This window comes from Daucus carota, chromosome 3 (genome assembly GCF_001625215.2).
Source record: "Daucus carota subsp. sativus chromosome 3, DH1 v3.0, whole genome shotgun sequence".
NCBI lineage: Eukaryota > Viridiplantae > Streptophyta > Magnoliopsida > Apiales > Apiaceae > Daucus > Daucus carota.
Window position 1 is genome coordinate 3,217,099 of NC_030383.2, and position 13,356 is coordinate 3,230,454.

Consider the following 13,356-nt stretch of genomic DNA (forward strand, 5'->3'; position numbering starts at 1 on the left):
GCATTCCAAATATAAAAAATCTAGCCAACCTGTTGAAAAAATCATACTCCAACCACGTGAACCTGTTGTCTATAATTTAGCCACCCTCCTATGGATGACTATATTTGTCGAACCTCTACAGGTTTGTAAGAAATCTGTAGGATGATTGCACATCATTTATTACCATATTAAAAAATCTGTAGGATGATTGCACATCATTTATTACCATATTAAACTGATATATTCTATTTTAACAAACTAAAATATTAATAACATTCTATTTTTAAATTATAACCAACCAATATAGCCAATACTACAATGTCTTACAGGTTCAACAAATTTTACATAATGTCTTACAGTTCACTTTAGCCAATGATTATAGCCAACACCATCGGAAATGCTCTAAGGTACGAGAAAATTAGGTTTTTCTTTGGTAAAAAATTACAATTGAAAAATTAATGTTCAATCTAGGAATACTGAAAAAAAAAAGGTGGAGAGTGATATTTTGCTGAGGTGCATTTGACATAATACACAGGAGGTTATGTGTATGTGATGAAAGCAATTGATTTCCACTCAATTTTTGGTTAGGTTGAAAATATCACAAATCTCTTCAATTCGATTTATTCTTCAAATAATTGAGGATTCGGAAGATTAGAGAGTATCCAAAACTCGTTTCGAAAAACTAATTATATATTTTAATCATATTTTTACCAATTCTGATTATCTGATGAAATTTTATTTCAGATTACTATGATATAGATATAATTATCTAAATTATAAAATATAGGGAAATTCTTGATGGTACACTCATAGAATTGGCTTTTCTCAATGGTACCATCGCATTTTTGATTTCTACCGGTGGTACCCTCGTACTTTTAATTTACTTTCTATGGTACACTCGTGTACTTTTGATCTACTCTCTATTGATTTCAAACTGTAAAACAAATTATATATTTTAAATCCTTGCGAAAAGTTACATAAAATAGACCCTTAAATCATGTAAAACAGAGTCAAAATGAGTGAGATATTAATGACAAAGTTTGGTTGTGAAGTTTGGTTGTCAAAATGAGTGAGATATCACTTTTGACTTGGGCATGTAACTTTAGGTAGGTTGACCGGATAGTAAAAATTATTATTTTTAAATGATTTTTCTTGTGAATTAAAATTTTGATTATATATTTTTATTCAGAAAAAAAAATTCAATAATATTTTAAACTAGCCGGTCAGAACACTTAAAAATGTGTGCTTAAAAGTCAAACGTCATATATTAAAAAATAGAAGGAGTATCTGTTCTGTTCTGTTGATACTGGTACATCAACTAATTTGCACTCTTTCCTTGTGCATGTTTGTGTCATTGTGTGCGCGATTCACTTTGATTTGTTTGGTTTAAAGTGCAGCAAGTAGGACATGTTGATGTTGGGACATCCCCATTAAGGAAGGATGTCTTGATCACATAGGCTAATGACTGAGACCAAGATTTTGTATTTCCACTAAAGTTGCAACTCGATCTTGTTTCTTACAGCTTCACTTTATATCCATTACTCCAACTAAGAGATTCATGTCTGAATCTATCTGTTATCAAAAGCTGAAATGCTAATTGCCTAGGTACTTCACTCAGTGCTGGTTCCGGATGTCTCAATGGTGTCAATGTTGTACTTCAAAGGAGATTAGCAAGGTCCAGTTATCTGAATACTTCAATTTCAGTTGTTTCAGGCCTGTTATTATCCAAGTTTAGTAAACTTAATTGCTCTAGATTTTCATTTAGTTTTAGTATTTAATTGATTTAGTTATAATTATTAGTTATTTAAATATCAATTTTATCCATTCTGCTACCGAAACAAATCGATAGTGATCGACAGTGTTACAGAAATCGGGAATCGGACTTAATCGATTGCGCCACCGATTTAGGATTAATCGAAAATCGGAGATTAATTGGAATTGGAATGAAAATTGAATGTATTTTAATATTAAAATATTATTTAATATTTAGTTATTATTATATTAGTTATTTATTAACAAATATATATTAATTATATCATAAATTTAATAATTGGTCATATTTAAGGCATATAGTATTTTCATTTTAATAAATTATTATATATATTTGATTGAGAAAATTTAATAAGGATTAATCAAATTTTAAAAATCGAATCGGTCTGCCATGAATTAATTGGGGATTAATCAGTTAAATTGGGAATTTCTAAAACACCGATGATCAGATAGAAATTTATAGATTCTGGACTTCTATGGATTTTACTATGCCATAATATTTTGCTCTTAAAATTGGAAAGACAATGTCTCTACGTTCTTCTCGTAAATTTTGGTTTATGTATAGTTCGTCGTGATTGTCAATTTTTAGGTTAGATCCACGTGAATAGAATGTACTGATAATGAAATGAATTTTGTATCTTAACATGTTGATTGATGATAAAAAAATGTTTATTATTTTTATTATTTCAATCATTCGATTTGTATTTCGAAAGAATACTCATTAGATTTCTACATTATGTTTCTTTACGATTTTTATCGCAAGTAATCTAAACTTATTCATATTTAATTATTATTATATCATATTTTCTTCATTCTCTATAGACCCTCTATATAATTTTTCATTTCATTCTCCTCTTCTTCTATTTCATCCAAATGAACACAACTTTATATCTTTATGAATCACATCCATCTGAATGGTTAAGTTGACTGATAATAAATAAAGGTCAGGTGATTATGATCAATTGATTCTACCTTGTTTTGATAATAAGATGTGATTGGGAATGTCATCATCAACCTTAATCTTAACTTTTGTTTAGCATGATTTTTTATTTGTTTTTAACTTGTGAATTGTGATTATTAAAGTAAGTATTATAATTACTATCCAGTATCGTCATCAATAGTACAGAATGATTACAGGAATTTAACAGCAGAAGGTTTGCCACTGCGTCATCACGGTGTCTGAACAGAGATCGGACTCTAGACCGTATCGGAAAGACCTAAATTCACAATTCAATCTATCTTTTATAGATATGAGTCCGGTTCCCAACAATCATTTGTTGGGATGTTTTAACAATATAATATTTTTCTGTATTTTTATGTTCTTCGATAATATCTAATCATTACAATTATAATATTATTTTAACACGTCCAACGTTTTTTAACAATATTAAAATTGCGTCAAAAAAATCAAAAGAAAAGATAATGGCCAGACGGGGTGAGAAGTAATATTGTCATGGTACGGTTGTCACGTATTAAAATGTGTGCAGTGACCCCGTCTCTCAATATATAATGCTCACGATTAAGAATGAATGATTGTCCTTCTCCGATCCTTACTCTCAAACCTAAGAGCGAACAGCTAATGCGTTCGGGGTTCATAGTTTAAATTCAGATCATGCGTATGACATGAAAGCAATAAGGACTTTGAGCCAGGCAATTGATTTCCACTAAATATTTTTCAAAGCATTATGCATAAATCTTTTGTTTATAATTATAACCATTCAGCCCTCGCATTTCATTGTTATCAAACGCGAATCAGAGTTGAAGCAGAAATGGGTTCCAAAATTTTGCTATTGCTTGCTCTTTCCATTGCTTTTACTTTTCTCATCAGTTCACAAGTTGCAGCTCGAGATTTAGCTGAAACTACTCTAAAGAGTAACAAGTCTAAGCTATTTTCATGTCTATTTCTTTATTCTCTACAAGAATTGCAGGAATTTTAAGTTGGCTAATGCCTAGTTAACTACTAATTAATATACTACCCGTGTCCTGCAGCTGAGACAGCCAGTTTAGACGGCAGCAGTTACTATGCTGGAGGAGTTGGTGGAAGCCGGAGTCACCCTGCAGCAAGTGCCTACAGTAGAGGAGGCGGCAGCCACCACAATGGAGACGGAGAAACCTATAAAGCCATCCCCATAGGAGGTGGCTGCTACAACCGCTATGAGTGCAACTGAAGCTCAAGCACTTGAGGCCACTAAAGTTAAGCCTCGTAACTTGACTCCATGTATGATTACTACTCCCTCCCACCCGCCCATCCATCTTTTTACGTTTTAGGAAACGTGTGTAAGGTAAGGAAAATAAATAAAGTGGTGAAATTAATCAATATATTGTAAAGTATAAAAGATTCGGGAAGTTGGAGGAAAGCACTATTTTTACTGATATTTTGTCATTGAGCATTTTCATGGGATTTCATCATCAGCATATCAAGCTCCTATTCGGAGCATAACATTTCCATATGAAAGCTACCAATATCCTCCCTTCCTAGCTTTGAAGCCACACTTAAGCTATCGAGTGCACTACTACTAAAGAGAGGCGAGTAAGGTGCAAAACTCTACGGCAATTGGCAAGTCCGCCTTTACCTAATAAATAAATAATAGGTACTAATTCTTCAACTACTATCTTTTACCAAGTCGTAACAAACTACAGTCACACAGAAGAGCTAGATTTTCACTCGCTCGAATTCTTGTAGAGTATAAAAACAAACATGCTTAAAACTTCACAGATATAGGAAGAAAGAGCATTCCTGATGATTGCTCTTTAAAAAAGCAAGTTGGACAAAATCCCATGAAATTAGACTTCCAAAGAGTTTCATGTTAGAAACATTCCAAAAGCATAACACTTTGGGACAAAACCTACACAGTTTAGCTTAACATGCAGCATAACCAAGCCAGCTATAGCCTCGGAATTCCATCTAACTCTACATGATAAAGAAACAGCATAAATAACCCTATAGATGGGAGATACTGGCCGGCATGGAATGGACAAAAGTACCTTGAAAGTATCTCCATATCTATGTATGTATAAGTAGATATTATATTAGCAGAAAATTGATTTAGAAGTGCTGCATGGTAGACTTAGTGCATTGCAGAACGAGGAACACGTTGTTGCCTGACAGGCGTCTTTGATGGGCTTACCCTGCATAGAAAATGTTCCAAAGCACCCCGAATTAGAATGGAAAAAAATGAAGGGGGGAATTGGGAGACTAGGATAAGTGCATGACTGACCTTATTGGCAATGATCCCAAGAAGACACCACTACAGTTAAGGGCTGCAATTGCACTCTCAGCCTGTATGGGTTGAAATGCAGTTAGTATAAACTCTTTGCTGGAAATAACAAGAATGCACAGATTATAACGCAACACATCAAAGAGAAGAGAAAAGTTGGGATCTTTTAACACGTAATTTAGTAAGAAAATTGCTTATTTAAGAAAGATTTTCCACAAAAACATGTACATCACAAAAACTGTGAAAGCATAGGCTCTTCACTATCCAGATGTGTTGCCGTATGTAACACAGATACCAAATCATTCTCGTTAATGCATTCGTGAATGTCATTGCTCAAGTATTTATACCATGCATAAAAATATAAGCATAGAAAGGATTATCTGGTGGCAAGATTTTTATCATGCTTTGTGCAGGTCACTGAACTTGATTCGAAATTATTATTACACCAAGTGTCCTAATAATTTGATGCCCAAAAGTTGGATGAAGATAAGGATAAAAGGATGCAGAGGGGGTCTAAGACAACAAGGCCAGAAGATTAACAACAAAGTTCATAATCATGTAATTTGTCATATTAAGAAGTTTAGCCGAGGAAATTAAACTACATATGATTCTACAGCATAACATACCATAATTAGGAAAAGTACAAAGGTAATATTTCTTAGATTACTCCTCAGTTCCATACCAGAACAATATACATTATAGCATTTTGCATATATACCTACCCACAAAATATAAAATGAGATTGCACACATGATAAAATTTGGAGGATGAAATACAAGGACAGAAAAACCTTCTCTACTGGTATTTACACACCAACGTTAACGCATACGTTTGCTACATTGATTCTGAAATGTTTATTAATATATTTTAGACAAATAAAAATTAATAAATCATTAATACAATATAGTCAAATACTTTATTGCATTTTTAAAATTTAGAACCTTTATAATTTTGCACAAGGAAATTATACTCAGGAACTTATCAAAGATTCACATAATTTTATTGTCGAGTTAATGAACCTTTATACCTTCCTGATAACTAATAATATAGCATATTTACAGAAATTCAACTGTAGAGTTTCACATGAACACGAACTATCTGATGATGAGGCTGTGAATAAATCACATAATCACATTAGGGCTAAGTTGTTATGCTTTTCATTACTAATACCAGAACCTGATTTACCTGTTTCAGCCAGGTCCTCTGTAGTTTTTCAACTAAGTCATTATTTTGCAAAGCTAATCCAGGCTTATCAGTGCCCAAATTTTTCTCTTTATAGCTAAAGACCCTTTGAAAAATATTTAGGAATTAACCCAAACTTAATTACAATAAATAAAACCAGCCATGCTGTACATAGTATTATAGATGATTGAAGTGCCTTGCGGCTACACCCAAGACCTGACAGGATGGTGTTTGCTTGTGGCCTTTGTTTATGAGGTACCATGGTCGAACGTACTCATATTTGTCTACCTGATTAATAGCTTCCAGAGTGTAAAAAAACGCTAAACTTAGCACTCCAGTTAAACTTCGTGTGCTCGCTAATAAGATGCGTCCTACTAAGAATTCTTTTTCCAACACGGCCACATCCTCACTCCCTCTTTAAAAAAATAAATTGCAAATATAGACCCTTCGCATCCCATCCAAAACAAAAGTGAAATGGTGAAAGATAATCTAATAGTCTAATACTAATTCCAAAAGTTTCCATGAACTCAAATTCCTCTCCAAAACTGAATAAGGATCCAAATATAACTCAAAATATATAATTTACACTTAACCACAGAGATCAGCCCCCCCCCCCCCCCCCCCCCCCCCCACCCCACCCCAAAAAAACTACCTTTAAATTCTATATCAAATACATCGATTTCCGCCAAATATACTTCAAAAAAATTTGTTCATAGTGCAGAATTTTTCTTCATCAGCCAATTCTGTGAAGGCCTCTAAGTATGCAATTTTTTATGAAGGGGTTTGAACTCGTGGCCTAGCTTTTTCTGGGGGTATGAACCCATGGCCTAAGTGTTTTGGAGGATTGAAGCTATAGCCTAGAGCTAGCTGTCCACACAGCCTTCAAATTATATATATCAATTAAGTAGGTTTGCCCGACTCCGCTAAAAGCATCCAGGTATTGGATTCATAAAATATGGAAAAATTAAACATGCTTTTGGGCATATATGAGTGTTTAGTATCCATGCCCAAGAATGAGTGTCAAGTGTCCTTGACAGAAACGGAAATCAAACTAAAAGAGTCACACAAACAGATGTACTACATAGTAAAACCTCCTTAAATTGATAGCCTCGAGCCATAGAAATTTATTATTAATTGAGACAAATTATACATTCTCTGTTATAGTCAGCATCATATAATGTATCAGTCAATACGGGTTATCATCCAATTTGAGTACTAGTTTATCTAGGCTTTAAGTTATATAAACCCTCCTTATTATCTCCTCCAGTGTGCCCATCAAGTATTTCAGAAACCTTGGTGTAAGTTGACTCCCTACCAAATACTTTGCACACAACTAATCCACCTACTTGCAGGAACCATACGTGCAAGACAAATTTATGCAAGATTTCAGGAGGCATTTTTACTTACCATCACAAACTCAACGAATGCAATACGAGTAGAATGATGATAGTCACCAAGCAGCCTCAAGCGAAGAACCTATAACAGACAGCAAATTATTTTGCATAACTTAGTTATAAAATCGGAGCTATTATAACCTTTAGATTTGTCAGTTAAGTCGCATACCTCCCCACAGAAAGTTTCAAAAAAGAGTTTGACATCTGCTTGAGTAATCTGAAACAAACAAGCATTAAAAGAGCTCAGAGAAATGCTTTACAAAGATTTTAACAAACTGAATACGAATAAAAGTTCTTCCATGGCACCTTCTTATCTATATTTGTGCAGTAAATAGTCCTTGCGCACATCTCCCTTTCATCTTCAGACTACAAAAACATTGCAAAAGGCAATAAGATACTATGACTTTACTTCTCAACTATTGAAGCATTACATAACTATAGGAAGTATTTAACCATATGAACTAAACCACTAACCCTTGGCAAAAATGTAGGGTTAACAGGTGCAATTGCAGTTTTCGAAGGCAGCACCCTGACAGGGTAAAAACCAAGCATTGTCCCTTCCAGACTCAAAGCATTTCTTGCACCGTCTGCAGAGATGTCAGACGTAACAAAATTTAAGACCACCCAATTCATCAGAAATGTGTCAGAAAAAAAAAACTTATCAGCTTACCCTCGTCAGTGAATTCAACAAAGGCAAACCGGAGAATAGAATTTGGGTCGCCACAGACACGACAATCAACAACCTTTGGTACAAAAAGAATTTCAGGAGAATAACTTAAACTAATATTCCTTCATTAGCATGCATAGAATTTACAACGATTGAGATTAATATGTCAAATTTACCTGACCACAGCTGATGAAGAGAGCTGCAAGTTGTTCTTCAGTAACCTAAACCCATGCAACCAAATATACTTCAATTTATTTATTAGAACAAAAAGGAAGAAGACGAACTTGAATAGAATTTCAATAATGCCCAAGCAATCGCAGTAACTTCTTACCTGGTGATCAATGTCGGAAACATAAACAGTCCTCCTAATAACCTCTTCCCTCTGAGCCATACTAGTTCGACTATTCATCCTTCGCTTCCCATGACTATATCCAGACTTCTTCTGAGGATTAAAATACAAAACAAAACTTTACACTATAGAAACAAAACAAATGAAGTCCTTCCTATATCTACACAATCTTTTAAAGTATACCTCCAAACCTATAAATTAACCTCACACTACAAATTTGGAAAGTTTTCTAATTTTATAAAATCACTACTTGATTAAGAAACCGACAATCATCAGAATACTTAAAGTTACATGACTAAATCAGGCAGAAACTGTACAAAACACGAAAAAGATCAAAACTTTAATATTACCCGTCTCACCGAATTCCCACCAGCCGCAACAGGAGAGCTAGTATGCACAACAAAACTCCCATCAGCAATATAACCAAACTGAGGTGCTTGCAAAACTGGCCCAAACCCCGTAATTGAAGGAGGCACAAATTCCTTCGCCATCGGGTTCAATTTCGACAACATTTCTTCCAAATCCCTCATCTCCTTCTTAAACCCCTCCCCCCTATCATCACCACCATCCTGATCACCATCACCATCACTCCTCAAACCATCCTGACCCTTCATCTGATGATGAACCCCTCCATTCCCATTAGTACCATTCTGCAGCTTAACCAAACTCATCTGATCACTACCCTTCACTTTTTTCAGCTCATTCTCAACACCCATCTCAAAATTCTTTGATTTGGGCTCACTAATTTTAACCACCTCAGTCTGATTCATCAAATTATTAACATTCAACTCACCATTTTCAACCACTGCCATGATCAAATCTTTCTTTATATAATATCTTCCTGTAAAAAATAAATTACACAGCCGATCAAAAACAAAACATATGTTCTTGAGCCAAGAAACAGGAAAAAGACTCAAACTTTATCACACACAAATAACCAAATCAGTGTGTGTTTGTGTGTGTAGAACATGTATGTATATGTGAAATGAGGAGATGAATGACATACCTTGGAGATGATAAAGATCCTCAGTTTACACAATGGAAACTCAACAAGAACAAAAATAACTCACTTGTTTTTCTTCGCTTTCTTTATTCTTTATTCTTTTTTCTTTTTCAATATATTCTATATTTTATAATAAATATTTAAAAACTGTTATTTCAAAAGACTGTCTTTATAAACTAAAAAACCCTAGGTTTTTTTTCTCTCTTCTATGTAGCCGCATCCTCTTTTCATCTCCGACGGGGCTTCCATCGGTTTCCGGTGGAAAGCCCCAAATCTTTTCGTTTGATTGCTAGTTTTTGATTGTTCTTGCTTTTTCATTGAGTTTCTTAATAAATCTCCATCTTTGGGGAAAGTTTTCTTAGATCTATATCACCGAAACTTTCGATTTTCGTTCTTATTCGCTTCCAGAGGCCTTTTTGGATTTGTGAGTGGATCGATTATCTCCTAAGCGTCGTGGTGCAGATCTAATTGTTTTAGTTTGTTTTGATTATAGTTTGATTTCTCTCCCTGGTGAGAGAGTGTGATTTTTCTCTCCTTTTGTGAGAGTGGTCTGGATTCATAGATAAAGTCTTCCGGGAATTGCATTTGTGGTCGATAGCTCAAACGGAGTTTTTGGAAAAGATGGTGAACACAGAGCAAGGATCTATACATGTACCATCGTCAATTTCAACATCGCTTATTTGTCTCATCTTGGGTATGAAGACAGGCATGTTAATTTTTTCTATGTTTGTTCGACTCGATCATTCTTGTAGATGCCGTATGGCCATTATTTATTGAATTATCTCTTTTTTTTCAAAAATAAATATTTAAATGTATTTTTTTGTGTGTGGGGGAACACAGGAGATTAAAAAATGTTTGTGTTCTTTGAAAGGTCCGTTTCAAAACCGTTTTGCATTGTAACTTAGGTAAATATTCACGTGTGGTCGTTGAATACTACTGATGTAAATAGTTTGAAAATTTAATTTATAAGGATATTATTTGAAAAATAAAATTTAGTTAGTTAATAATAATCACAAATATAAATATTTTAAGAATAAATAGATATTTAAATAATAAGAGAATTTATCTCACTTGTTTTATTTAAAAGATAACATGAGAAACTTTTTGCCCATTCTATTTCTGATAAAAAATTAATATTCGTCGTAAAGATAAATGTTAAAATAACAATTCCGCACCTCTTAATTATATCATTATTATGTGTCATATTTAGTCAGTAGGATGACTAATTGAATCACACAATCTGTAAGACAGTTTAGATTTTTTTTCCTGAATCAAAATCGAAATATAATTCACGCTTATTATCCATTTGAGAATAATGTATGAGTTAGTTTCGGTTTGATCCAACATGAACCGTTTTAAAATCAAATTATACATATACTCTGCAACTAGTCGTATACATACATGCATACATGTGTTAAAAATAAATCATAAATATATATATATAAATATCTTTCATATTTATTTTTCAATATAAATATTTAAAATTATTATATTATTATTTACATCGAGCCAGCAACTAAAATTATGTTATAACTCATTGATATTAATCATTTATGATTAAGTAGACTATTTAAACATATTATACTAATTTTACTCTTAATTATAAGTAAGAGAAGAATGAACATTGAAATATTCTAAATATTATATTGTAACGATTTTGTTTATTATATATGATGATATTCTAAGCCGCTTTGCTAATTTGAGCCGAGTTAAACTAAACCAAACAATTTAGTTGGGTTATGGGTTAATCTCACATCTCAAACTCGCTCATTTTCTTTTTAGAATTCATATTTAGAAAAATGATATACGGGAATGGATGGAATAAACCGAAAGCCAAGTTCTAATAATTAATTTTAATATCAAAAAACTCAAAGATCATTTATAAACACAAAATCTATTTGTCAAACCTACTTACAATAATTTTACAGTACTTATGTTATATTAAAAAGAAAATGTGAAACTCATGGAAGAGAAACTTGAGGAATACAACAGTTCCAGCGAATACATTGTACGAATCATGTTGCATTCGTATAAATTAAATATAATAATCATATTTATAAGTACTTTTAGGAGATTTGACGCCAACTTAAAAATATTATTTTTTAATTTTTTTGTGAATAAAAATATTAATAATATATTTTAATTCACAAAAATTAATCAATATAATATTTATAAATATATGATCAAAACTCTTAAAAGTATGCGGAGAAAAAAATTAAACAATTATTATATGCTAATATTGTATACGAGGATAATAGCAGTAATAATACAGTGTCTTTTTTTTTTTCGCCACGTAATACAGTGCCTTTTAGTTGACAATGGTTGGAAGTTGGAACTGCACTTCGGTACCTTCCCCTTTTAAAAGTTGTAATGTTACTATCATTTTAGGCTTTTAGCACCCAGCACGCCTCCTTTTTTAGCATTATAATTATTTATAACAACCTGAATAATTTTTATATACTGTCCGGGAAAAAGTGATGTATTTTACAAAAATGTAAAATAAAAAAACCACTTATATCAGTAAATATTTTTGTATATCCCATTAAAAAAAATTATCAAATAAATAATAATATCTTGTCGTCCAATTAAACTTCGACATTATCCAATTTATTTCTGATTTCAATCGCATCATCTATTCGAACAATTTTCTGATACATTTCAACTAATCGGGTGGCGTCATTATGGTGCAGTCACGAAACAATAAAATTGATGACTTTGTTGATATCTATTCAACAATGAAAGAGGTAAGCTAGTTTGATTTTACAGGAATGGAAAGCTATGATCAAGAAATACTAGAGTTCACCCCCTAGCTACCATTATTGACCCATTGTACACATCTCCACCGTTGATTGAAAATGTAATAGATACAGAATTCGAAATGTTGATAAATGGATTCATATCAGTTTTCCGAAAAAATCTTGTTTCGTTGTGCGCCGTATTAGACTGTCCTGAACAAGTTGCTGATTATTAAGCCTAACAGAAAATAACGATATATTCTTATTCATTTATTTTTCGATGTATCAAGTATCGACACAATATTTTAAAATTTTCCGATTAGTCTTTTGAAAAAACACCGATTTATCGATTACACTCCGATTTGACTAAAAATTCCTGATTTATCCAAAATATCTCTTATAAATTTTGAATCGGTAATTCGACCGATTCATTCTGATTTCTACGATGGTATCAAAAATAATAACGATTCTCGGTTAGACTCTTAGATAGGTAGCTAGGTCGGATGGACCACGGAAAGGAAACTGATTCTGGAATTATATACACTTGAAAATGGATGCAAAGACGGCCTTTATTGATGGAGAACTGTGGCAAGTTTTTAATTCATCCCAAGTGGGTCAATCTTCTTGTGACCCTAGATCATAATAATGTTGCTTCTCCCTTTACTAGACAAGTATTGTTGCTTCATACGTACACAGATTCTATTCTATTGAGTACTACAAAATGCTCAATAATTGTTCAGCTTTTTGGTAACAACAATTCTTTCATTACCTTCATCCCCTGCAGCAATGGCTGTATAGGTCCCCAATCCATTGGACACATACTGCACACAATTCACAATTTGTCAAGAAAATGCAAAGTAGACAATATATTTATATTGTTATATCGGTAATGACACGCCAATCCATTATAAGCAGCATAAATTCAGCATGAAAAAAATCGATGGATGGTAAAAATCCTAGAATGGATAATTTTTCCGCTAAAGATTAATGTCATCCAGCAAGGAAAAAAAACTGTTGATAGTATGATACATCATACATATGGCAAGGACCCAGACCGAA

General features: G+C 32.9%; 1 protein-coding gene and 1 long non-coding RNA gene across 2 annotated transcripts; one reads left to right on the plus strand and one right to left on the minus strand.

Moving 5' to 3' along the window:
- The first annotated feature begins 3,434 nt into the window (after positions 1-3,434).
- On the plus strand, positions 3,435-4,122 carry LOC108213704 (uncharacterized). The gene is made up of 2 exons (XR_001805352.2): positions 3,435-3,621; positions 3,739-4,122. It is a non-coding gene; the product is annotated as an uncharacterized LOC108213704 (long non-coding RNA).
- A 391-nt stretch (positions 4,123-4,513) lies between these two features.
- On the minus strand, positions 4,514-9,698 carry LOC108210753 (polyadenylate-binding protein-interacting protein 12). Its single transcript, XM_017382147.2, has 11 exons — positions 9,566-9,698; positions 8,910-9,400; positions 8,542-8,652; positions 8,387-8,431; positions 8,214-8,286; positions 8,018-8,130; positions 7,850-7,909; positions 7,713-7,760; positions 7,557-7,625; positions 4,968-5,029; positions 4,514-4,878 (listed from the first exon to the last, which is right to left on the minus strand). Exons 2-11 carry the CDS (start codon positions 9,369-9,371, stop codon positions 4,818-4,820), a joined length of 1,104 nt encoding a protein of 367 aa, XP_017237636.1. The 5' UTR covers positions 9,372-9,400; positions 9,566-9,698; the 3' UTR covers positions 4,514-4,817.
- Positions 9,699-13,356: the final 3,658 nt, after the last annotated feature.

Excerpts from the sequence above, each read along its gene's own strand:
- LOC108210753 (XM_017382147.2), bottom strand. The coding sequence starts at position 9,371 with ATGGCAGTGGTTGAAAATGGTGAGTTGAATGTTAATAATTTGATGAAT. Across the intron at positions 7,761-7,849 it reads GCACAAATATAGATAAGAAG|ATTACTCAAGCAGATGTCAA; the intron begins GTGCCATGGAAG and ends TGTTTGTTTCAG. Across the intron at positions 5,030-7,556 it reads CATTCGTTGAGTTTGTGATG|GCTGAGAGTGCAATTGCAGC; the intron begins GTAAGTAAAAAT and ends CAACCCATACAG.